The sequence below is a fragment of the Doryrhamphus excisus genome, linkage group LG16, assembly GCF_037039965.1.
Source record: "Doryrhamphus excisus strain RoL-2023G ecotype Guam linkage group LG16, RoL_Dexc_Guam_v1.1, whole genome shotgun sequence".
Lineage (NCBI taxonomy): Eukaryota > Metazoa > Chordata > Actinopteri > Syngnathiformes > Syngnathidae > Doryrhamphus > Doryrhamphus excisus.
This window is the reverse complement of record NC_136372.1, coordinates 936,237-961,040: the sequence shown is the minus strand read 5'-3', so window position 1 is coordinate 961,040 and position 24,804 is coordinate 936,237. Positions and strand designations below refer to the sequence as shown.

The window sequence follows — 24,804 nt, the reverse complement described above, 5'->3', positions numbered from 1 at the left end:
GTTCTTTCCTAGCACATTTCCATGCACATTAGCACGTTAGCACATTAGCGGAATACAAATGCTGAACCTTCCAGACGACTTACGATTGAGAAATTTCGTATCGATGTCATTTTGCAGCTTATGTACGTATTAGAAAGATTCGACGCTAATATTCTTACTGCTTATAGATGCAAATACAGCTCAACCTTAACTGCAATGTTGTCTCCATGGAAACGTAGTGAATGACAAGAGTCCTCAGTTGTCCCTGAATCTTAATTCTTCATTTTAACACTTCGGACAATCGTATGCTTCCCATATTGTGGGAAGACTTCGGCGAAAGCCCAGAGCATAAAGCTTGGCGAAGAATGGACGCACCACTCGAAGAGAGTCCGCCCAGAAAAGGCCCCAAGGCGCCATCCCAACCTGAGAGCATTTGGGTTTCTGAGCGGTGACCCAGTTGGTATGACATCAGAGTGGCGGAGGGGAACATTGGTAATCCCATTGACTAACAAACTGACTGTAATCTGCACTTGCTCTCAATTCTCACTCCGTGCCGGAGATGGGCTGGTCCAGAGGGGATGAGGTCTGAAGAAGCTGGCACACAGGTTAGACCCCACCTAGGTGTCAGGTGGTTTATCTGACTAGCAGGGTGGAAACACCAACCTTCAAGCTCTCCTGGTATCAGCGTCATCATGGCCCGGACACAAAATGGATACGCTTCGATACCACGGCAACAAGATGGGTGGAGAATGGGAATAAGGCTGGCTGAATTCCATCATCACTTAAACCTTCACAACGTTTGGTCAGTGCCGGATATCATCTGGAGAAAACGCAAAACAACAAAACACTCTATAAAATCAAACAGGAAGTAGTTTGCTTCAAAAATGAAAATTGTGATGTTTTACCCGACTAAAGTGCCATTGAGCCAAACGGAGAATTCCACAGACAAATGGCAGATTTGAACCAGGTGCACCCGAGGGAAACTGGCTTTCTTTCACGCCGTGATTCATCGTCTCGCCATTATTGGCTCGCCTCCCTCGACCGCCCGGTGAAACGGCGGCGCTGCTCACATTTCAGTGTCAGCGGGGCGTCGGATCAATAACGAATTTCATGCTTTGTGGTGTCAGCGACATGCCGCACTGCTGACGCCGCCGCCCAGACCCTCTGCTGCCCCCCAGCTAAACATCACGAGGGGGCGCCCCGCTGGGCGATGATTCTTCTCTGCGACCTCACGCGAAACGACGGCCTTGTCTCACGGTGACCTCCGGGCCTTCCATGTAGGACCTTCCATCTCCATCACGTGTTGCTATTGATTTGGAATTTACGCCTCATCTCTCAGCACCTGCTGACACGGAGGTCAAAGGATCGACCCTCCAGTCGAAATATGGCGGGCTGTGACCGACATCACCTCATTTGCATAACTGGTCAGTCGTCTCTTGTTTAGGGCAGTTAATTGGTTCCTAGACCGACTGCTATAATTGAAATTCCACAAAGTAGGAGTCAATTAATGGAATATTTTTGTAGCTGGATCCTATAAAACCTACTTTAAAATTAGAGTTGCCAGTTGGCACACAAAGTATCTCGGGATTATACACTAAATATAGCGACAATGTGGCAAAAATGCTCGATCCCTCCTGCTACATATTCTTCTTCTCTGGCAGAGCAGATGCATATGCGGCAATCTTGCATGCTGAGTTGCACAAACAGGAAAAGGAAATGTACTGCAAACACCAGAGCGGGTGTAATGTGTGTTATTAGATTGTGTAGCAAACACTACACAACGTTTATGCCGTCAGAAGGTGACCTCGGCGTGAAGTTGATGTATTTTGTAGTATGAGCGAGCGTAAAAAGGCATCAGGCTGCGCTGGGATGATTGCATCATTTTTCCCAGCCGACGTGCTCTGGCAGATTAAATGTTCCTGCTATCCCGTGAGATGCTCGGCAAGTAAAGAGACTTTTCCACGCTGGGCTACAGTGTAGACTGACTCCACAGAAAAGCGTCCACTCGGGGGACGAGGGCATCGATAGCGTCACATGAATCACCGAGTCAGCAAGAAAAGCAGGCTATTTCTACTGGCGCTCTCCCGGGGAGAAGGACGGTGACAGCTCCGTGTCGGGACGTCCGAATGGAGGCGACGGCATTCAGCAGAAGGACGACATCGTGCGGGAGGTGGGACACCTCAAAGGGCACCTTTGCAAAAACGCAAACGCGGTGCTCAGAAGCCCAACGCAAGAAATGCTGCTTAAATGCGGCACGGTTAGCAATGAGCCATAAAAAGCTTTACAAGCCCGCAGGATTGCTTTTGTGAAGACGGCCATAGCTCTCGCTTGACAACCTCTCACGACACTCCAACACTTGCCGCCATTCCCACGCTGACTTATGATACACACAAACTACTTCTCTTCCATTCAATGGCGTTGATATCGCAACAGAATTATATGCACTTTAATGGCTGCCAACATGACGCCAGTGTTTCCTGTATGCTGTATTTAATTGTGGTGGTTTGCCACTGACACATTTGGACCGCCATAGATAGATACGTTGCTCCCATTTACAGTATTTATCCAAAAGAAATGATCACTGTTTCATGGTTGACTACAGACTAGCATTAGCGGAAAAATGTCTGGTCTTTTGTCGCTTTGTGATCAGGCGGCACCTTCGGCCTTCCCGAGTGGCTTTGTGGTCCTCGTCCTCGCTCGTGCAGACAAAGCCAGGCAGGCAGACTAATCCTTCCTCCATCTCCCTGTCAGGGCCTCTAATCCAGGTCCCAGAGGCCTGGGGATCCTTGGCCAAACGCCGCCTGCTCAGGGCTCAGCTGATCTTAGGGGGCCATTCACCAGTTGATGCTCAAAGACTAGATAGGACAGCTCTAGTCGGAGGGGGTGGGGCGTGGCCATCTAAGGGCGTATCCTCCGAGGTAGAGGAATGCCCCTAAACAAGGATACTTTCACTCTCTATGAAACCTGCTCCCAAGAGAGGCAGAACAAGCTGTCCTATCCAGTCTTTTTGCATAAAATAATGAAGTCTACGAGCTGTCCTAAAAAGTCTTGGAGGATGAACTAATAAAGCCTGCTTTGATGAGCTGTCCTATCTAGTCTTTGAGCACCAACTGATGAAGCCGACTCGGACAAAAGGCAAAATGAGCTGTCCTATCCAGTCTCTGAGGAAGAACTGTTGAAGCCTGCTCCAATGAGAGGTAAAATGAGCTGTCCTATCCAGTCTTTAAGAAAGAACTGATGAAGCCAGCTCCAATGAAAGGTGAAATGAGCTGTCCTATCCAGTCTTTGAGAAAGAACCGATGAAGCCAACTCGGACAAAAGGCAAAATGAGCTGTCCTACCTAGTCTTTGAGAAAGAACTGTTGAAGCCTGCTCCAATGAGAGGCAAAATGAGCTGTCCTATCCAGTCTTTGAGAAAGAACTGATGAAGCCGACTCGGACAAGAGGCGAAATGAGCTGTCCTACCTAGTCATTAAGAAAGCCTAATCTTGAAGCATGAACTCGTGAAGTCTGTTCAGCCGAAAGGCAAACCAGCTGTCCTATCTGGTCTTTGAGCATAGACTAATGGAGGCCGCTTGGGTGAGGGACTAAGGGAGCTGACTTTTTGAGTAAAAGCGATGAAGCCTACTGGGATGAGAGGCCAAAGCCGCTATCCTATCTGGTCTTGGAGCGTAGGAATGAAAATGAAAAGGAAGAAGAGACGGCCACTGTCCAACTTGTCGTCATGGAGACGATGGCGGCAGTGCGACTTCTTTAGTAGTGACTCAGCAGTGACACACGCACATCCTGAAGCGTCTGCGCTCAGATGTCTGAAAGGCGAGGTGACGTCTTCACGAGTCCGCGGGAGGCCGGTGTCAGCCCGTGAGGAAATGTTACTCCCAGGGAAAAGGACACTCGTTAGCCGCGTGTTTCCCGTCCAGGTGATCGGCGCTCGGCTGACATTTACAGAAGCCTCGGCCGTGAGGGGGTCGCACGCCGTCTGTCAACAGGAAGGAGACGCTGACAGTGGAGGATGGAAACGCCGTCCTCTCAGTTGAAAGCGATTCCCACTGCCTTGAACTCACCTTGGAAAGCGTTCTGTCTTTTATTGTGATTTTTTTTTACCAACTTAGAGTAAAGGAGATGTGTTTTATGTATTTTTCCGGAAATTATAACTCCACCAACTTGCGGGGCTGCCATATTGGATTTTGGAATTCTTGTGGCTTCATATAAGCTGCATTTTTGTTATCACTATTCTTTACATTTGACATTGTGGAGACGTGAGTCCACACGTCTGACCCCGCCCCCCTTTTCCAGCAAGGAGTCTGATTGGCTAAAATCATCTTACAGTTTGGGGTTGCAGCGCCACCTGTTGCTTCGGAGTTCAGTAGTCGTGAGTTGGTGTGATGTCTCCTGTGAAGCCAGCAGGTTCTTCAATGAAGGGATCTCCATGGAGGCCTGTGATGTGCCCCCCCCCCACCCCCCCATCCACACACTATAACACAAGCAGCTGTGGTCAGTGACAAGTCAATGAGCGGGTGTGAAGGCAGCAGGTTCCATGAGGAGCCTCTATGGAGGAGAAGCTTTGATCCAATCACTTCCTGCGCAGGAAACATCTGGTCCTGGTGACACGGACCACCTGGCTCTCTTTAAGGAGCGGCTTGCTGATGGAACGGCTGCCATTGTGTGTGTGTGTGTATGTGTGTGTGTGTGTGTGCACTCACCTCATAAATAATATGTTATTATTGTCCCGGCGAGGTCTGGGAGCGCGCGCTCATGCACGTGTGGGAGGTGTTTCATTATTCCGAGGATTCGCCGCTCGGTGGCAAGCGGCTGAGACGTGACGCGGGTTCGAGACCTTGTTGGTTTAAGTCTGAGCTTGCTCTTCCAAAGTGGAGAAACAACAACGACTCGTTTGCCTGCAAGAAAAAAAAAAAACAAGAAGTTCAAACAAAAACACGACCAGCAGTCTGGATACTCTGAAATGGCCGAGATTATCATCCACAGAGTCCGACTGACTTGGCATCGGGCATCTTTGGAAATGTCTTTATGGATATTATAGCTTTGTTCCAGGCAGCACAGTGGTATAGTGGTTAGCACGCAGCCTCACAGCGAGGAGACTTGAGTTCAATCCCACCCTCGGCCATCTCTGTGTGGAGTTTGCATGTTCTCCCCGTGCATGTGTGGGTTTTCTCCGGGTACTCCGGTTTCCTCCCACATTCCAAAAACATGCTAGGTTAATTGGCCACTCCAAATTGTCCATAGGTATGAATGTGAGTGTGAATGGTTGTTTGTCTATATGTGCCCTGGGATTGGCTGGCCACCAGTCCAGGGTGTACCCCGCCTTTCGCCCCAAGATAGTTGGGATAGACTCCAGCACCCCCGCGACCCTCGTGAGGATAGGCTGTAGAAAAGAATGAATTTATGTTCCGGGCCGCACGGTGGACAAGTGGTTAGCATGTAGGCCACACAGGGAAGACCTGGGTTTGAATCTCCGCTTGTATGGAGTTAGCATGTTCTCCCCGTGCATGTGTGCTGCTTTCCTCCCCCATCCCAAAAACATGTTAGCATGCTAATATTCATTAAATGACAATTTTTTCTATGATAAAATAAAATAAAATAAAATAAAATAAAATAAAATAAAATAAAATAAAATAAAATAAAATAAAATAAAATAAAATAAAATAAAATAAAATAAAATAAAATAAAATAAAATTTCATTTTGTTGTTTTCTGCCATTAAGTGATGTTGTAAATGTGCGGTGGGCCAATAAAAATGTCTGAAAGCAAGGCTACTTGGCTAAAGCTTGGAAGAGGAAATGAAAGTCATCAAAGTCGCCTTTTGTATTCGCCGACGACGGCTGAGCGCGGCTCATCTATGAGGAACACGCGTGTGTGTTTACGTGCGTGGAGGTCATTGATCCAGCACACATCTCCGCCCTAATTTGATTAATTCCGCCCCGGTGGCATTGGACGGCTAATTTAAACAAGGTGAGCTTTGAGCGGACACGCTCGACCTCCTCAAGGACGCCAAAGAGCGACAGCGTTCCCGCCTCTTTGCGGTCAGCATCCCGGATAACGAGGCGCTTTTGACGGATGCCAGGGAATGACGACGCGGGAGCCTGCCGGGGTTCTTCCACAGCGAACTCATCCAAGCGTGCCGTTACGGAGCGTGCCTGGATGAAGAATTAAGATGCAGGTTGTCATTAGAAGGCCTGGGATTTCTCCCAGGAAGAAAGTGGAAGAAGAAAATGGAAGAAAGTCGGTCAGCAATGTTTCCTATCTGCTAATGAAGTCATTTCCCGTCCGCTCGGCGGCTCGGGATTGGGCTCTCTGGCGGCTGATAAGGAAGGAAAGCCGTAATTGAAATTGACCAATTGGCCGTCGGCTGGTGTGACAGCTCAGACAGTGTCATTATGGGATGGAGCCGGGATTTACCTGCATTGGATCCCGGCGTGCACGGCTCCCAAGACCACACCGGAGCTCAGCAAAGACAGCTCCAAGGATTGTGCGGCACCATATGGTTCTCCGCAACAAAAAAATATATTTATTTTTGTATTGTGTTGTGATGTAGGCTTAACTCAGCACTGCTTCACTTCTTTTTACACTTGAATGCCAATACAGAATCTGTACTGGTATGAGATTTCATTAGCTTGTGTACCTAATAAAGTGATTCCTCCAGAAGGAAAATGTTTCTTATTCAAAGAGGAGGCCGGCTGGGGGCGGTCCTTCAAGGACACAGGCCAGCGCCATGAACAAACGAGCCACACGGGAGCGGGCCGGGGCGAGACGGGGCGGCAGGTGTCGACGCACCCTGCACCGGCGAGCCGGCTCGTTTTCAGCCCATAAAAGCGTAACGAAGCAGGTGTGAAATTAAGCGGCGATTTGCGACGCCGAGCGTTGGCCCGTGATGCCGCTCGGGCCCTCTGAGGGCGAGATGGATGGCGAGGCTTTCACTGACATGGTGGCACGCCTCATTAGGAGGCGGGCCAATCTGTCAAAGTCGATGAATGTTGCTGTAAAGACACGCCAGCCAGCAGGAAGACATGACTGAAGCTAAACGAGCCCACAGGAAGTCCTAGTAGAAGACAGGAACAGCTTTCACAGAAAAACTAAGAGGCTTCCTCGGACCACCCTGACTCCACCCATTCCCCAAATGTGCACGCTCACTCGGGGAAAAGCAGCATTAGCAAAGAAATGACATCTAAATATGAATAGCAGTCATCAACAATCCTCATTTGTGATTAGCACATCACACACACACACACACACACACACACACACACACACACACCTTCCACCATTTGCATGAATGTCATTTAGGGGCCAAAATAAACAACATCTTTCTCTCTGGGCGACTTCTCTGCCTGATTAGAAAGTCTCTGCCAAAACAGAGCATGCAATCGATTGGTGGCTTCATTTCACTGGAATCTGCTGTTCATTGTGATTCGGTGTGTGTGTGTGTGTGTGTGTGTGAACACCTAACAAGGTGACCAACCACATGTGAAGAGAAGGTGAAGCTAAGCAATCCTCCAGTTAAGTCACCAACTGCAGTGGATCCCTTTAGGAACAGATCCCAAAATCACACGGGGAGGGTGGACTGGCGGATGCCCGGGGGTCAGGGGAGTGTACGCCACTCTGACCAAGCCAAGCCATCCGGGTCGCTTTGGGACCCCAGGATGCAGAGACAAGAGAACCAACACCATAGTGCATGACAGTACCCCCCTTAAGAAACGGATCCCAAAACCACACGGGGAGGGTGGACTGGCGGATGCCCGGGGGTCAGGGGAGTGTACACCACTCTGACCAAGCCAAGCCATCCGGGTCGCTTTGGGACCCCAGGATGCAGAGACAAGAGAACCAACACCATAGTGCATGACAGTACCCCCCTTCTAAATCTAATGGAGGTATTACAACACCCACTTTATTGCTAAAGTTGATCCAAGATCAGAGAAGAACATCAAGCTAGCAGCAAGTTATGGAGGGGGAGGAGCCAGCTGTGTTTTATGTGTTTTATGGGTGTAGATCCATCCAGTCCTCTAGCCCAGGTAAGGGATGTGTTTTTCTTTCATCCTGGGGGTGTCAAAAGTGAGGTGTGTTAGCTCTAACCCGGGATTGAATTCAAATGGAAAATAGCGGGAACCCGACCGCAGATGGTCCCATTTATCCACGGGGAAATCACATCAGGGGCATCTGTGGAAAAACAACTAAATAGAAGTCCAGCTGTGTGTGCGTGTGTGTGGTTGTGTGTGTGTGTGGTTGTGTGTTTCCAGGCCATTAAGTGGATTTTGTCCTGCAATGTGATGCGATTGAAGAAATGTCATTAAAATAAAGTAGAGCAGAAACTAACGTCATTACTTTAATTGGCCTTATTTGCCGCTCATTAGGCACTTCCATGCATATCTAAACACGTGCCTTTAAATATTTGTTGTTGCGCTAAAATACACAAGAAGAAATACGCAACATGTGTATTGACCCTGCAGAGCATCTTTGGTACGCTACACCAGCCTGAGCGCCTGTGTCACGTGCACGGCATCAACACACGTGTGCAGCCCATGATCGACCCGCCGTGGGGGCCATAAAATGGGAGGTGATGGATTGGCGAGGGGGTGCGGCCAGGCCTTGTCACCTGCGCGTTCGCACGTGACCGGCCTCCACGTCACGGCGGTGGGACACGGAGGACAGGGGGACTCTCATTAGGTACACCAGATAATGACCAATCACATGCTATCGTACGCAATGAGCCCATTGCAAGTGTAAGAAGAAGTGAGGCAGTGAGTTAGCATACTGTATGCATGCTGGAGTCTTTCACTGTAGTCCACTATCAGTGTCCTAAAAAAAGGGTAGTATAAGTGTACTAGCAAGTAAAAAGGTACTATCAGTGTCCTAAAGGGCAGTATAAGTGTACAGAGAGTAAACAGGTACTATAAGTGTCATAGTAAAAGGTAGTATAAGTGTAGTAGAGACTGAACCGACAATATAAGTGTCCTAGAAAAGCGTACTAGGGAGTAAACAGGTACTATAAGTGCCGTAAAGGGTAGTAGAGAGTAAACAGGTACTATAAGTGTCCTAGAAAAGGGGAGTATAAGTGTAGTAGAGGGTAAACAGGTACTATAAGTGTCCTAGAAATGGTAGTATTAAGTGTAGTAGAGAGTAAAAGGGTAGTATAAGTGAAGTAGAGAGTAAACAGGTACTATAAGTGTCCCAGAAAAGGGTAGTATAAGTGAAGTAGAGAGTAAACAGGTACTATAAGTGTCCTAGTAAAGGGTAGTATAAGTGTAGTAGAGGGTAAAAGGGTAGTATAAGTGAAGTAGAGAGTAAACAGGTATAGTATAAATGGGATTTGGGGAAGGTGTGCGTGTGTTTGGGAGTGCGTGCGTGTGTGTGTGACGCACAAGGAGAGAGCGAAGGAAGACGTCAGTGCGCGTGCGTCCGTCACCCACCGAAGTGTCCTCACAAGCCGCAGCGAAGTGGACGAAAGAAGTCGCCTGGTCTGTCCTCTCCTCGGCAAGACCCTCGCCCCCCACCGAGAGGACCCCGAGAGGACCAAGAGGGAGGAAGGAGAAGCGGTCCCCCTCGTGGGTGCGTGCCGGCCCCGCCATGGCTCCTTCGCTCCGGCCGTGACGCGCGTCCCACCCGCCGTGCCGGGAGCATGAAGACGACGCGGAAGTGTCGCGCCCTGCTGTCGGTGGGCCTGAACCTGGTGGCCCTGTTCTTGTCCACCACCGCCTTCATCACCACCTACTGGTGCGAGGGCACCCAGCGGGTCCCCAAGCCCAACTGCAGCAAGCAGCGGCGCCACAACTGCATCGACTACGGCGTCAACGAGACGGACCAGAGCAAGGTCCACTACAGCTGGGAGACCGGCGACGACCGCTTCCTCTTCCGCCGCTTCCACACGGGGATCTGGTACTCGTGTGAGGAGAACATCCACGAGGCAGGTGGGTGCACGCGCATGGTGACTCAACTTTTGAGCGTGACTGTGAGGTGAACTTTTATGGCTTGACAGGCAGGTGAGTGATGCGTTCAAGGAGCCTGGGATAGAAAGTGCTGCTGCTTGTGGTCCAAAGTTGGATCAAGGAGCTCCAGTGACACCTGATATATATATATATATATATATATTAGTCCATTTTCATGGGGTTGTGTCACCCATTGTCACCCGGGGCCCTGCCGCCCCCTGGGGGCCCTGCCGCCCCCTGGGGGCCCTGCTGCCTCTAGGGGGCCCAGCCGCCCCCTGGGGGCCCTGCTGCCTCTAGGGGCCCTGCCGCCTCCATGGGGTCCCTGCAGCCTCCTTGGGGGCCCAGTTGCCTCCATGGGGTCCCTGCCGCCGCCATGGGGGCCTATCGCCTCCATGGGGTCTCTGCAGCCTCCATGGGGTCCCTGCAGCCTCCTTGGGGCCCTGCCGCGTCCTTGGGGGCCCTCTATGGAGCCGTGCCGCCTCCATGGGGGCCCTGCCGCCTCCAACGTGTTGGGACACAGACTTTGTCCACATTTGGATGAGCACCAAAGTAGACTTTCATAGATTGCCACCTCCTCCATACGCGGGGCTTTTGTCACAATGATTCATGCATTATTCAGTGCCAGCATTAAGGAAAATGTCAAACTCTCTCAGCTCGCAAAAACTTCCCTGAAAAGTCAAGTTTGGATCTGCGGCTTGAGTTGTCGTTTTGTTGCGTGACAGGAGGAAACCCCGCACTGATGCCCAACACAAACTGATGCATCCACCGTGTGTGAGAGTAGATGATCAGCTTTACAGGACACGTGTGTGTGCATGTCTGAAAGTTTTTGGTCTGAAAATTCACCCTTCATTATATTCATATTTACTAATGTGTAACTGTGACGATACATTGGCAAATGTACCAGTCCACATTCTTTCTATGTTATGGCTTGATGCTTCACTCACTGATTCTGTTTTTTTGGCAAACGTTGCAATGTCGCACCTCCTTGAATGCCCCATAGTTGGGTGCTGCTAAGCAAAAGTGAACTTTGTCCGATGCCATCTTACATGATGTGGGATTAGTGGTGAGCAGCATATACGTTTCATCCATTCCATTGCTTTAATAAGGCTATAATAAGGTTTATAATAAGGCTTAAATAAGGCTATAATAAGGCTTGAAATAAGGCTTTAATAAGGCTTGAATAAGGTTTAAATAAGGCTTTAATAAGGCTATAATGAGGCTTTAATAAGGCTATAATAAGGCTTTAATAAGGCTATAATGAGGCTTTAATAAGGCTATAATAAGGCACCTGAACAATGGCTGGAGGATTTGAGCGGGTCATGTCGCAAATGTTTCTGGTCATATTAATGACAAGCGGCGCTGTAATGTACAGTAAATGATGCTGACTTGACTCCAGACCCGACCACGAAAAGCCACGTAAGATTTATGAAAGAAATATTTTCATAGGTCGAGCACAGAAAACCGATTTACGAACCAAATATGTTTAAATACATTAGATACGGAACCCCCAGGCGCTCCTGATGCTACGTCATGGGTAGGTAGATGTTAGCAGTATCTGAGTGCATTGAGCTCCTTGAAGGTGAAAGACCATTTACCATGTAAAAGTCAGAGTGGGTACCTGTCCCATGCTGGTATGAACCCACAGCTAAAGGCCTCTCTTCACACGACCAATCAGGGATGATTAAACGTTCCTTACGTCGTCTTAACACCTCCGCCGTCCTGTGATGGCCTGAAAGCTCATCCGGTGTCCCGCAGGAGCCTAAAACGAGGGACAGGAGTTCAGACGGGACGTGAGCATTGATTGGTCGGCTGATGTCACTGACACAAACTGCTTTATTGGCCAATAATTCAGCGTAATTCCCCCCATCTTTACTGAAGTAAAGCCATGCCTCTCCTCTCCCGGTGACATGTCATCATCTGCGTGTCATCGATTGCGGCATTAGAAGGATGCGCTCTTGAGAGGGTGTACCTAAAGAAGCGGGCGTGGCCCGTGGGTGTAACGCTGAGCAATGACACCACCGCCACGATAATGGCTGAGTGACATCCCATGATGAAACAGTCTGCTGAGCATTCATTTCATAAAAAGCAACTTTTAATCACGGCAAGCTGATGGCTGCTGACACGATGAGACGTGAATGCTGATGGCGCCGGTCGTCGGTCCTGACGTCAGGTTGCAGATGAGCCTCCTGGCGCTCTTAATTACATTTCAGATTCATGTCCTAATCAGACGCCGCCTCGCCGTAAACGCGCTTTTATTGCAACGAGCCGCCCCGCTCACCTGTTTTGGCTTTTTTTTTTTTTTTTGCATTGACCTTGGAGATGATGGATGACTGCTTCCTCTGATGAGCTTCACGGCGCTGCTGGGATACTTTGTTGCTTCGGCTGGCCGCGGTGTTTCCCCGAACATTCATTGACTCCATTTGGCGCTACCTTTCACCATAAACTCACTGGAACTCTGATGACCCCGCTCTGCCAGAGAATAACCAGATGGCGCGGTCAAGAGACGCTTTCTCAAAAGTGGCGACTTATCTCGAGACTTTTGGCAATTCTGTTATGACAGCACGATCTTCGCCTTTGTCCGTCTTAGTTGACAGCGGAAGTTGATTTGTACTTCTAAACATATTTGCTTTGCTTTTCGTGTTTTGTACTCCTTTTTGCTCGTGTGTCCTCCACAAATACATTGCAGTCCTGTGGGAAACACTTTTTTACAATCTTCTAAATAAGCTAGAACTTTATTAGAGGCATCTGCACGAGAAATAACACCCCTATAGTCAGCCTGACATGCCTATTCTCCAATATAGTAGATATAATAAAGCATTTAAGACAGTTTACCTTCCAGAGGAGCGGAATCCGTGGCGGACAGGAAGTGATGTTGGGGGTTCAAAGGTGACCTTTAGCTTGTTGTGGGCTACGGCTGCAACAGTAACCTGTGTTATTATGATAATCATGTTAGTGTGCCTGTTGGGAGATCATTTAAAGTGAGAGTAAGTGAGCAGGTGAGCAAAGCCTAACCGCCAATCCGTCTCAGGTGCCTGGCCATGCCACGCCCCTGCTCAGCATACGGAAACACACATTGGACACCGACGGCAAACACAAAACAGCCAATGTTTTCAATCACCTTGCCAAGTGCCAACGGTACAAGTGTGTTCCACCCATGTTCGTTCTGCAACTCATCCCCTCATCATCTCATCCCGTTCGTCGCTCCGTCAGGGCTCTGTTCCCCTCCGCCCTCGGCTTCATTCCCAGCTCATCTCACCTTGTACCTTTTCACATTCCTCTTTTCCTGCCTCGTTTATCTCCTCTCTTCCTCCCTCTCTCAGGTGAGAAGTGTCGCAGCTTCATTGACCTGGCCCCCGCGTCAGAGAGGGGTGAGTAATGAGCGTCATTAAGCGTCTTGGCCTGCCCGGCTCAAGGAAAAGCAGTCATGTCTCACACGGTTGTTTTTTTTTTTTAAAGTAGATGGAGGGAATGTTAGCATCCAGAAAATATTATCATTCTATCAAGATTGTTAGCCATTTTTGCATGTAAATTGTGACCTTTTTTAATTGAAAAAAAGCAATGATGCCAACAGCCGACAGCAGGGTGTACTGTATTCAGGCACATGCTCCGAGCAGCCGACAGCAAGGTGTACTGTATTCAGGCACAAGCTCCGAGAAGCCGCCAGTAAGGTGTACTGTATTCAGGCACACGCTCCGAGCGGTCGCTGTGCCGTCACGGAGGTCTCTGGCAAACACGCGCCACAACATGCCCCAGTCTCAGGGAGTTGGTCGAATTTGGTCGGCAACATAGCAGAAATTAAAAAATATTCACATTTGAGAGGCTGAAATCAGATGATATTTCCATTTGTAAATCAAAACAATGAATGGAATAGCATAAACGTTGTTGGCGAATCATCCATGGAACGTCGGTTGCTACGGCTCTACGGTCCGGCCGTCTACCGTTAGTGTAATCTATCTCAGCGTATGGAAATGATTCATTCACGGTCATGTCAGCGTTACGGTATATTAGCAGAACAATAATCTGGTTCATAAACTTCCTATTGAATGTGAAAATATGCGTCTTCTGAAAAGAAAACTCCTTTGTACACAAACATAATTAAAGATGTAATGATGCACAGAGAGGTACAATCTGATAAAGTACTTCCTGTTTGTGTCCCGCCTCTTCATTCATATCCCGTGATTATTACTTTGGGATAATAAATGTGTGTTTAGACCTTATGAGCTATTATTGTTGTTATGATTGTGTTTCTGAGGCTATTTATGGAGTAACTCAGAGTATTTATGACACTTCAAGTGCGGAACGGAAAAGGGAGGGCGGCGTTGTGACTCCACCTCATCTCGCTCAGAGCAGATAATCTTTTTAAATTCTGTGTCGTGAGTCTCACGATTGCAGAGGCTGAGCCGTGTCCGCCGCCAACACGTGGAGGGGAGGGGAAAAAAAAAGCGGGTCGCAGCGCACGCTGCGAGAGCGAGCGCCAAAGTCCCTGTGGCCTCGCCGCTTTCAAACGTCTGTCTTTTTGTGCTGCGCCGTTCAGTTTTGCAAAGCTCACGTTTCTCCCCTCCAAGTGACAAATACAATGGATACAGGGTATTCCCAGTATTCCCGGTACTGTGATGATGATGCATGAGAAGCTCACCTGGTGTCATGCGTGTGTGTGCGGCGTGCAGGCGTGTTGTGGCTGTCGGTGGTGTCCGAGGTTCTTTACATCCTGCTGCTGGTGGTCGGCTTCAGTCTCATGTGTTTGGAGCTTTTCCACTCCAGCAACGTCATCGACGGGCTCAAGCTCAACGCCTTCGCCGCCGTCTTCACCGTGCTCTCCGGTAAGATGGCTGTTCTCACACGCACACACACAACACACACACAACAACAGACACACACTTGTTAGTCAACTTTAATGTTCCCACCTGTGCACCTTCACGGCTGCACACCTCATGTTGGGCACGTGGGCGTGTCCTCGTGCACCCGTCTTGCCAGCATCAGTTTGGAAACGCTGTGAGCGATGCAGGTTCGTGAGAGGTCATCCGGGGTCACTGTTGGCCGCCAGGGATTTGAAGTGGTCTTAAACCTCTTACCCAAGAAGCTGGCGCCGCCTGCAACCAGTATGACTGTTCACATGACAAGCGAGCCGCAGTCTTCTTACCCTCAACGCCAGCCGACCGCCGCCAAGGCCGGGACGTCCAAAAGGAGGTTGGACCCTACAAGCGATATGAACATGAAGTAGGAAAGCATCCATGAGGGTTTCATGATCCATGGATTACTGATTGGTTATTTATGACGAGGTCATCGGCCAGGGCCGCCATTAGACAATTCAAATAGGCCGAGTGGTTAGCGTGCAGACCTCACAGCTTGGAGACCAGGGTTCAATTCCAACCTCGGCCATCTCTGTGCGTAGTTTGCATGTTCTCCCCGTGCATGCGTGGGTTTTCTCCGGGTTCTCTGGTTTCCTCCCACATTCCAAAAACATGCTAGTCGATTAATTGCCGACTCCAAATTGTCCATAGGTATGAATGTCGGTCGGAATGGTTGCTTGTCTATATGTGCCCTGTGATTGGCTGGCCACCAGTCCAGGGTGCCTCTCAATTGAAGACTGCTGGGATAGGCTCCAGCACCCCTGCGACCCTTGTGAGGAAAAAGCAGTAAATGAATGAATGAACTATTGGCAAAGGATTTTTGCACAATTTGACACAAACCTGAATTTAAGAATTTCTCTAATTCCACGTAAAACGTCCAAAAGTGTAGCCAGGAAGTCACACACCAACAAGCCACACCCACTCACCCCATAGCTTCTCAGCAGACAGCAAATAAAGAGTCGGTTGCTCTGGCCATCGAGGGGGATGAACTCCCAGCGACCACGTTGCCCTTTTCCAATCACGTGATGTGACGCACGTGTCCGCATTTCGTGGAAATCCGAAAGGACGGCGACGTCAAGGTTGGAGGAGGAATGATGCTCTTTTTATGGCATGCTGTAAATCTGGGGGGCACTTGTTATTTACCGCCACACACACACACACACTGTGTGACGGTGGGGAGGGTCGATGGCGTGTAAGAGGCAGCGTGATTATAGCCACACGTGTAACTGATGGCACCGGCGGCTTCAATCAATGCTGGCTGTATGATGACTAATTAGCATCGTTACCGCTGCTCCGGTTTATTAGCGATGACTTCTAAGTGAGGCCTGACAGCAGATCATTTGGCGTTCGGAACTGAGGGACGCTTCCACGGGGGAGACAATGATGGACGGAATGTTTTGGGACAATCATTCCCAAGTGAAAGTAACTTCTAGCAGAATATGTACCGGTGTGTGTGTGTGTGTGTGTTTGTGTGTTTCAGGTCTTCTGGGTATGGTGGCCCACATGATGTACACACAAGTGTTCCAGATCACAGTCAGTCTGGGTCCTGAAGACTGGAGGCCTCACAGCTGGGACTATGGGTGGTCCTTCTGGTACGTCCTCTGGTGGTCATTTGGTGTCTCACACACACACTCCCCCCCACCACAGACGTTACCACATTGGTTCCCCCGTGTTTCAGTCTTGGTTAGCAACCATCAGCTGTGATGTGTAGAACCTTCCAGTAACACGACGTCTTCTCCTCCGAGCAGCATGGCCTGGGGCTCCTTCACGTGCTGCATGGCCGCCTCCGTCACCACGCTCAACTCCTACACCAAAACGGTGATCGAGTTCCGCCACAAGCGCAAACTGTTTGAGCAGGGCCTCCGCGAGGAACAGAACTTCCTGGACCAGGAGGCCTTCCACTACTTCCGGGACCGCTCCCTGCAGTCCATCTCCGGCGCCCTGGACGTGTACCCCGGCCCCGACCCTGGGGCGGGGCGGGGAAAGATGAGAGCGGCCTCCATAGACTTGGGCGAGAACACGGACTCGCTGGGGGAGGAGCAGTGCTGAGCCTGAGCCGGTTCCGATCTCGGATGTGAATGTTGGGCCGCCTTTATTTTACCATCGTAACCAAACCTGGTAAGACAGAGAGACTTGGTGAAAAAAATACTCTTTGTTTATACGTGATAACATACTGTAAGATGATGACTAGGGTATATGACCATAGTCATGCCACAACATACATATGTACTCTCTACCATGAATACTCACACCCTTTGTTTTTATGGAAGGCATAATTCCGGCTCCATTGGATGGCTAGCATAGATGAAAAAAGTAAAATTAACAAAACTTCAGTTTCATGACATTAAAGTACATTCGGTGTTCACGCTAGCACCGTTCCACAACGTTTGTTCGCATCCCGTGAGATGACGCCTCACTCTGACTCCAACATCACTTCATAGCGACTTTTCGGAGAAGATGCTACACATAGCACTTTGAATCTACTTTTATATGCAGTTGAATGTAAACGCGTAACGACGGTCGACTTCCACGAAAAGCTGCTTTGTGTTTTGTAAAGTATTCGCAGCAAATGAAAGATGAAGAGTAATACTACAGATGTTCAGTCAGAGGTTGATGCTGAGGTTGTTAGCGCCGACTCCCCGTCCAGAGATGGCGTGACGAGGCTCGTCGTCAGTGTTTGATAGTTTTACTGTCATGAAGGTGTCGTTGTAAGAACATCGTGTAACAACCAAAGAGTTGAAGCTTTTTGGTGATAGGTAAATCTCTGTGGTGTCCGCTGGTCATCTATGGTAGTCCTATCTATTTTCAATGAATATGCACATGAATAAAATCACCATAAGATAATACAGATACAGATGTTTTTGCTTCTTCATATACTGGAGCTGCGGTGCGGTGATGACCGTCAGGTGGTACTTTTATACATTTATTACTAGCACCGTCACAGATGAAAACGATTCATGTTTATCATCGATAATGAATCATAAAGAATCAATTAATGAATCGCTTAATAAATGAAAATGAACTCGATATCTTTGGAGGAAGATGGTTCACTCTGTGCATTGGTTTCAGCACCGTGGCGCCTTTCTTCCATAGAACAGAGTGAGAACCACAAAATCATTGTCTTGTTGGGGGCGGGGGGAGGCGGGGCCGCGAGCATACACATAGAGTGCAGAAGAGTGTAACATAGAAATGAGTGGATTGAAACACATAGTCGGTGTCTTGCGATAATAACGCAAAAGACCAATACCAATAATGCAAAGGAACCCAACAGCATCACGTATGAAATATGAAACCACAAACATCTCTGCCACCTTTTTCATGACGGACCGCCACATCATCCTCTCTGAAGGTTAATGCGCTCGGCATCCTTGCAGGAAGTCCTTGAACCTCCGGATGCGGCACGGACCTCTGGAATGGAATGGAAAAAAAGATCTTTCATGCATAGATTTTTCTAAAATAGTCTGGAAAAGTCCCAGGTTTGTTGTGACGAGTCAGATTCTAAAAATCCATACCTTTATCCAGATGTTCACCACTATGACTTGGTGCAAATACTTCCCATGTCTGCCCAGAAAGGCGCCTGTAAATAGTGTAAAATATTATAGATTGTTATTGTTGGTACCATACACGGCTGGAGCAGACCACAGCGCGGAGGTTGAGATTTAAGTAGAAAATTAATCTTTTACTGCTTGAAAATTAATCTGTGAAAAAAAAAGTGATGATTAAAGTTATTGTCGCTGGAAAAATCACCCGACTAAACGCTCCAGGTCAACAAAACCTGGTTCTGGTTGACGTGGTGTTGACTTTTGTTTTTGCTTCAATTAAAGGAAATGCTCATCACAAAGACCCCAAGAGCACTGACATCATTGGGTGTGTGTGGGTGTGTGTGTGTGTGTGTGTGTTGCAGCTTTAGTGTGTTACATAAGGCTGGCAGATTGTAAACAGCCGGGATTAAATTGGCTCCGAGGTTTTGGGAAGGTTTGAGAGGACGTAATCCCAACATAACTTTTAAAGCCTCATCAGTTCTCGTCAAAACAGCAGACATGTCTTTTCCATTCATTAAACACGCCGCTCGCTTTAAAGGAGGATTCCGGGACCACTGGCCTATAGAGTCTATGTCTACATTCACACACGACTTGCTCCTCTGACTCCAAAACTTCCTGCTCTCCAAAACGCTGTCATTCTCCTTTAATTTCTGAGGAGCATTTGCAATAAAAAGTATTGTTTTCTGGATTTTAGGGATGTCTGATAATTATAGGGCCAATATCAGCAAAACAACAACATGGACAATATCAGTTTTCGGTAAAGAAGCTAATATCAGACATGACATCCATTGCTGGAAAAAAACCATTCACCAAGTCTCCAGAAGACCTTGAGAGGAAGAAGACACTGACTCCATTTGGATTCTTTATTATCTCTCAGACATGCTCTTATCGGAGTATTAACACGGAGATCACTTCACGAGGAATGAGTCAATACATCAAATGGCCACGCTCCCGTCTCATCTTGGTTTCCAGAAATTCCCGAGTAGCAGCTTCACGTTGAAGTATAGCGCCGTTACGGATGTCTTACGGCTCCATCCGTCACCGCCATCCATGGCGTCTCGGCGGACGCCGACGATGGATGCTCCACGAGGCGAGGCGTGATGGTTGTCAGAGAATCAGCCAGGATGGCTGTGACTGCACAGCCAAGGAGATGAACCATCTCTGTGACGTCTGGACCATGGACGAGGAGGAGGAGGAGGCCTCACGAACGCCAGGAGGCGGAGGCGGCCATCAATACTGTAGGTTAGCGTGATGCCTTCATTCAGGTTAGCTAGCTAGTTCTCCTCTCCAAAGCAAACTTTCACTGGACTCAACTTTTCCTTTTCCTGCCTCCTGCTGGGGGGGGCAGGGCTCTCTGCTCCATCCCGGCGCTCCCTTCATGATGCAACCGTCAGCAACCACTTTACAAGTGAAATAAAAAGTGGAACAAATGGCAGCCTGAAAGAGTCAGTCTGATCACGATGAGGACTTGGACATGAAAGACGATGCAGAGGATGGTGATGATGATGATGATGATGGTGGTGGTGGTGGCTCACGCTTGTCGTGAAGGATCTCCAGCAGCATCTCAGCATCGCCTGAATGATTCATTGAACGCTTCAACAGAGCTTGGAGCTTACAGGATAAATAGATTGGATCTGGCACCAGGATGTCTGACTACAGCTGTCCTATCTAGTCAGACTAGAGCTGTCCTATCTAGTCAGACTAGAGCTGTCCCATCCAGTCAGACTAGAGCTGTCCCATCCAGTCAGACTAGACTAGAGGTGTCCTATCTAGTCAGACTACAGCTGTCCTATCCAGTCAGACCAGAGCTGTCCTATCCAGTCAGACCAGAGCTGTCCTATCCAGTCAGACCAGAGCTGTCCTATCCAGTCAGACCAGAGCTGTCCTATCCAGTCAGACCAGAGCTGTCCTATCCAGTCAGACCAGAGCTGTCCTATCTAGTCAGACTAGAGCTGTCCTATCCAGTCAGACTAGTCCAACCCAAAAGGTCCAGATGTAAGCGTTTGAATGCCCTGAGAATAAAAGTCCTTGAACCGTCGAGTCCTCCATTATTCACAGCGTGCAGCAGAGCGGGCGCTCAGCAGGCCGGCCTTCCGAGGAAAAGGCCGCCAGGCTTCGGCGTGTCGGCGGCGAAGGACGTGTCAAAGTCAAAAGTGCGGCCACGTTCTTGAAAAGCGGACTTTTAACAAGGCCGCCGGGCTGTAAAACAGCCATGTCGCTTTTACAGGCGGCGCCTGTCTCTCCGCTGCCTCCAGGCAGCCCTGGAGAGCACGGTGTGATTTGTGGCGACGCTCTTTATCGCCGTGGAGCCATGCATCCATTGTCCTGGGTAAACGTCCCCGGCCTCCTTCTCCCGCCGTCCACGCGTGCGTTCATAAAAGACAGCTCTGATTCATCCGCTCACCCTCAAACGCATTCAACAAGCACCCTGCCAATCAACGCCTGCGGACCAGGCTGGTCCAAGTGGACTGTTGCTGTGCTCTTGCATCACGGAGGGCTGGAGTCATTCACTCATTCATTAGGAGGAATTAGCCGCACGCTAGCAGCAGCAGTCAAACAGACGCTGCAACATGAATAAATGATGAAGTGCAGGGAAGACTTACACTAACTCAGGAGAGATGTGACGTTTAGAAGATTCTTCTTTGGGGTTTTTTTCCATTCACAGGACTTCACCGTTAATGGAACGCCACAGGTTGATGGCGCCTGAACAGCATCATGAAAAAGCTCCACATCTCACCTGGATGTCCTCCACTCTGCATCGTCTCCTCGGGCCTGGCGGGAAACATCAGCAGTGAAATATGAAGACTCTTGAGCACAGTCCGCCTCCTGGCCTCCTCCGGCTTCATCGCTCACGCAAGCGGCCGTGGAGCGAAGCGAACAGCTGAAGCACCAATATGGATATTGATAGGAATGCTAGGAGGCGCCGACACCCCCAGCAGCGAGCCAACTGGAGATGCTGGATTCATTTGGGTGAAGACACACGATGCTTGGGATGGCGGAGAAGGCAGATGTTTATCTTCACACTCCAGCGCCAACACATCATTTCATCAAACTGACTTCCCAATCCTGCTGAGTTAGGAATTTTGGGACATCTGACCCTTTACGGAATTTTTCAGCATATGTAGCATAATCAGAATCTTTAAAGTAGGAGTGTGTAATAATTACCAGGTCGATATAAGGGAATTATGATCATAATAATGTTAAAAATAGCTGAGGCAAGTATACCCATACTGTGTGGGTGAGCAAACCAAGCGCTCCCTTTTCCTCCTGCATGTGGTAACTTCCCCTGAGCTCACTTTGACAACATTGACTTTCCCATGAAGATATTTCCAAAGTATTGAAATAAACGATGATGAACTACAGGAATGACAACTAGATTGTCCGTTCATGATCGGTCATTGTATCAATACACTAACATTACCTCAAATCACTCAAGTATCGATCAATATTGTCATTTCACAATCCATTTCAGAGCATGAGGCGCTGGTATCGGAAGTATGGATATTTCAGTATTGATCCGCACTTCACTAGTTCCCTGGGCTCCGTGGAAGTGTGTGCAGATTTTAAATCTAAAATGCGGGTCTTTGTCCATGTAATGTTTCATATACATTGATCAACAGATGCCTTAAACGCTCCACCACGTGTGGGAGCTTTCCAGGCTTCTGGTGGGAAGCAGGGGTACAATGTTTACCTTTATTAGTGTTTTACAATTTTATTATTAAGGTGTTATTAAGGTCCGACTTAGCTAGGAACTAGCCTTCAGAGAATACATCATGCACGACTGCAAGCATGTGTGAGGAATTCAGGGCATATTTGGACTTTCCACGCTGTGAGCGCCTTCCTGCGAGTGGAATCAGTCCATGCTGTCGTCTGCATGGAAAATGGCTCCGATGCTTTTGTTTCAGATCTGGTGCTGAACTTTCAAGTGAAAGCAGCGCCAACTTTGGGCTGGTGGAGGACTTTCACTGGGGAATTAGGATCAGGATTAATCAGGATTGGATCTGTTAAAGTGAGATAACAGACGTGGGCTCCTTCTGTTTGGAAAAGTCAACAGTCAATCTTTGCTTGTCCAATTATGGGAAGCAAACGTCCACACAAGCCATGGAGCCATGTCCTGCTGATTTAACTGCTCCTTACTGGGAAGTATTACCGGGAAATGGCCTGGTCATGTGGTACACAGTACCATGTTATATTTCAATGACATATTAATGATATGAGGTAGGTGACATGCTTACTCATGAACTAAGTATGAAGGAATTCTGTTGACACTTTGTTCAATCAGGCTTACCAAAGTTTAAGCGTTTAAGGAGCTTCGGTCGCCCCCTGCTGGTCAATACAAAGTTGGCAGGTTAGAAGTTGGAGCCACGTTCCTCTTTGTGTTATCTAATATTGTTCCTTTTTAAATCATATATCACAATATGTCCCTATTTCATTCGGACGTGTTTTATACTTGTGTGATACGGTGCATTAAGGGCCTCTGACCTGTGTCGTTCATTCCAGTTGTCTGACCAGCTCCTTGTCAACGTCCAACTCGCAGGTCTTCTCTTTAGGCACTTTCTCTTTGGGGGGTTTGGGCTTGAAGGCCGCAGACAGGAGCTCCTTTTGGATCCTCTGCTCCCTCTGCCTTCTGAGCAGAGCCAGCGTCTCCTTCCTCTGGGCGGCCATGGACAGGTACCTCTTCCGCTCCTCCTGGCGCTGCTGCACGGCCAACAGGTTCGGTGGCTCCGGACGGGAAGGCTCCGGGCGGACGTTTCGCTCCGGCCGGGACACCGGTAACCTCTGCGGGATGTCCGCCGCCACCAGGCGGGACTCCAGCGGGGGCACCATGCACAAGGAGCTCCAGAGTTTCCGAGCGTGGGACACGTCCTCCGGGCAAGAGCCGCTAAACACGGTGAGGGTGTCGCTGGAAGCGTCGCCGTTCACGGGAGACTCCGGAGGGGCAGCCATGACTGCTTTTCAGACCTTTTAAAACCTCACTAAGCAGGGTTCTCGTACTAAAATGAAAGAAATGGAGGGTACGTCGTTGTTTCGAACGGTCACCATAGGAACCGCACTGAACGCGGAAGAAGATGAGCCCGCCTGTGTACGGTCAAATCAATTCACTTCCGGGTTCACGTGGTCATGCGGAAGTCGTTGAAAAAGTGCTTCAGGTGTACTTATGAGCAATATGTACTACTGAAACACTATAATACCTATTTTAACAATAAACTGTAGCACATATAATTCAATTTCACCCATTTAAAAACACCAACATGACTCTATTGTAAACTTTAAAACCTTTAAAAGAGATTGTTGAGGCAGAAGGATGAACTGAAGTAATCCAGTTGGCCACCACGGTAGGTTAAAGCTTTTCATGTAAAAAGTCATGTTGTTCCACTTGTCCTTTTGCTCTGATTGGCTGGATGGACAGGGCTGGCGTTGCTGCCAAATTTGGAATAAATAGGCTGGTCTAGTGTCCTGCTATGGCCCAGGTATCCTGGTCAGACATCCTCATCAGTATCAGTATCAGTGGCGCTACCTGCCATGAGATCTTCACCTCTCTGGTCCTCATCCTTCATCCTGCACTGAGACCGGTGAGTTTGATGATGTTGATGCTCTTCTTCCTTCTTTAAACTTGTCCGCTTCACTTCAGGTACATTCTTTTTTTGAGGAAAAGAACACTTTTTGTAGAATTTGAAGATGATTTAACCCCAAATTAGCATTTGTGTTGACAGATGCTGAAATGTTTATTGTGTTATTGCTAAGACGTTTTCTTGTGTTCATTAAAGATGTAAGATTTGATTTAGTGTGGTCACCCTCGGGTGCCCTCGGTGGCATGTCGCCATTTTGGTGTAACGCTCCGCTTGGCTGGACACTGAGGCTGCACCTTATAAGGCAGTCTGGGAAGCGTGCACGGTGCCTAACATCGCTGTGCGCTAGCGGGCTACAGGAGCCAAGGGTTAGCCAAACATGGGCATTCCTGCATGGCAGATCATTGTGATAGCGGGGATCCTTTCGGGGATCTTCTGGATGATTTATTGGCGTCTTTTGAATGGGAGGTCGAAGCGGAGGGCGGTTCCGCGTGGCTTCCGTGCAGGATCAGGGTCAGGCGGGTTGAGTCAGTAAGTAAGCGGCGTATGGAGACGTGATGGGCTGATGAAACCCCAACCTCTGATGCTCTTTGATATCCCTGAAGTAGAAGATGCTCCTGTTCGATGTTCCCTAACTCCTCTGTCAACAGGCCAGAGATCCAGCCGACTCTACTCGACCAATCCAAGCCAGCAGCCGCCGACCACCTTGACTCCAGACAGGAGGTCCACATCGACTCCGACATTTCTGACATGGCGGACCCCGCGGCGGACGACAGCAAGTTCCTGTTCCTGCAGAACGACTTCCGCAACAGCGGCGTGGCGCAGGCCGACTGGGCGGCCAAGAAGATGGTGTGGGTGCCGTCAGAGAGAGAGGGGTTCGAGGCGGCCAGCATCAAGGAGGAGAAGGGCGATGAGGTAACGACGCGT

General features: G+C 48.9%; 3 protein-coding genes and 1 long non-coding RNA gene across 4 annotated transcripts in view; 2 read left to right on the top strand and 2 right to left on the bottom strand.

The window, feature by feature from the left end:
• Window positions 1-657: 657 nt before the first annotated feature.
• On the bottom strand, window positions 658-15,226 carry LOC131102942 (uncharacterized). Its single transcript, XR_013629985.1, has 8 exons — window positions 14,988-15,226; window positions 14,844-14,905; window positions 14,552-14,744; window positions 12,748-12,842; window positions 12,228-12,384; window positions 11,534-11,674; window positions 4,682-4,876; window positions 658-799 (listed from the first exon to the last, which is right to left on the bottom strand). It is a non-coding gene; the product is annotated as an uncharacterized LOC131102942 (long non-coding RNA).
• gsg1l (gsg1-like) lies at window positions 9,394-17,613 on the top strand. The gene is made up of 5 exons (XM_058048590.2): window positions 9,394-9,897; window positions 13,236-13,283; window positions 14,583-14,735; window positions 16,246-16,357; window positions 16,514-17,613. Exons 1-5 carry the CDS (start codon window positions 9,609-9,611, stop codon window positions 16,812-16,814), a joined length of 903 nt encoding a protein of 300 aa, XP_057904573.1. The 5' UTR covers window positions 9,394-9,608; the 3' UTR covers window positions 16,815-17,613.
• On the bottom strand, window positions 15,610-24,551 carry hoatz (HOATZ cilia and flagella associated protein). Its single transcript, XM_078797248.1, has 5 exons — window positions 22,790-24,551; window positions 20,911-21,079; window positions 18,278-18,342; window positions 18,077-18,173; window positions 15,610-16,880 (listed from the first exon to the last, which is right to left on the bottom strand). Exon 1 carries the CDS (start codon window positions 23,252-23,254, stop codon window positions 22,799-22,801), a length of 456 nt encoding a protein of 151 aa, XP_078653374.1. The 5' UTR covers window positions 23,255-24,551; the 3' UTR covers window positions 15,610-16,880; window positions 18,077-18,173; window positions 18,278-18,342; window positions 20,911-21,079; window positions 22,790-22,798.
• LOC131102829 (myosin-14-like) overlaps window positions 24,247-24,804 on the top strand; it is a 12,605-nt gene continuing 12,047 nt past the window's right edge. The window contains exons 1-2 of the mRNA XM_058048398.2: window positions 24,247-24,408; window positions 24,528-24,792. Of these exons, the coding sequence (XP_057904381.2) occupies window positions 24,257-24,408; window positions 24,528-24,792 (417 nt within the window). The 5' untranslated portion in view covers window positions 24,247-24,256. The remainder of the gene's footprint in view (window positions 24,409-24,527; window positions 24,793-24,804) is intronic.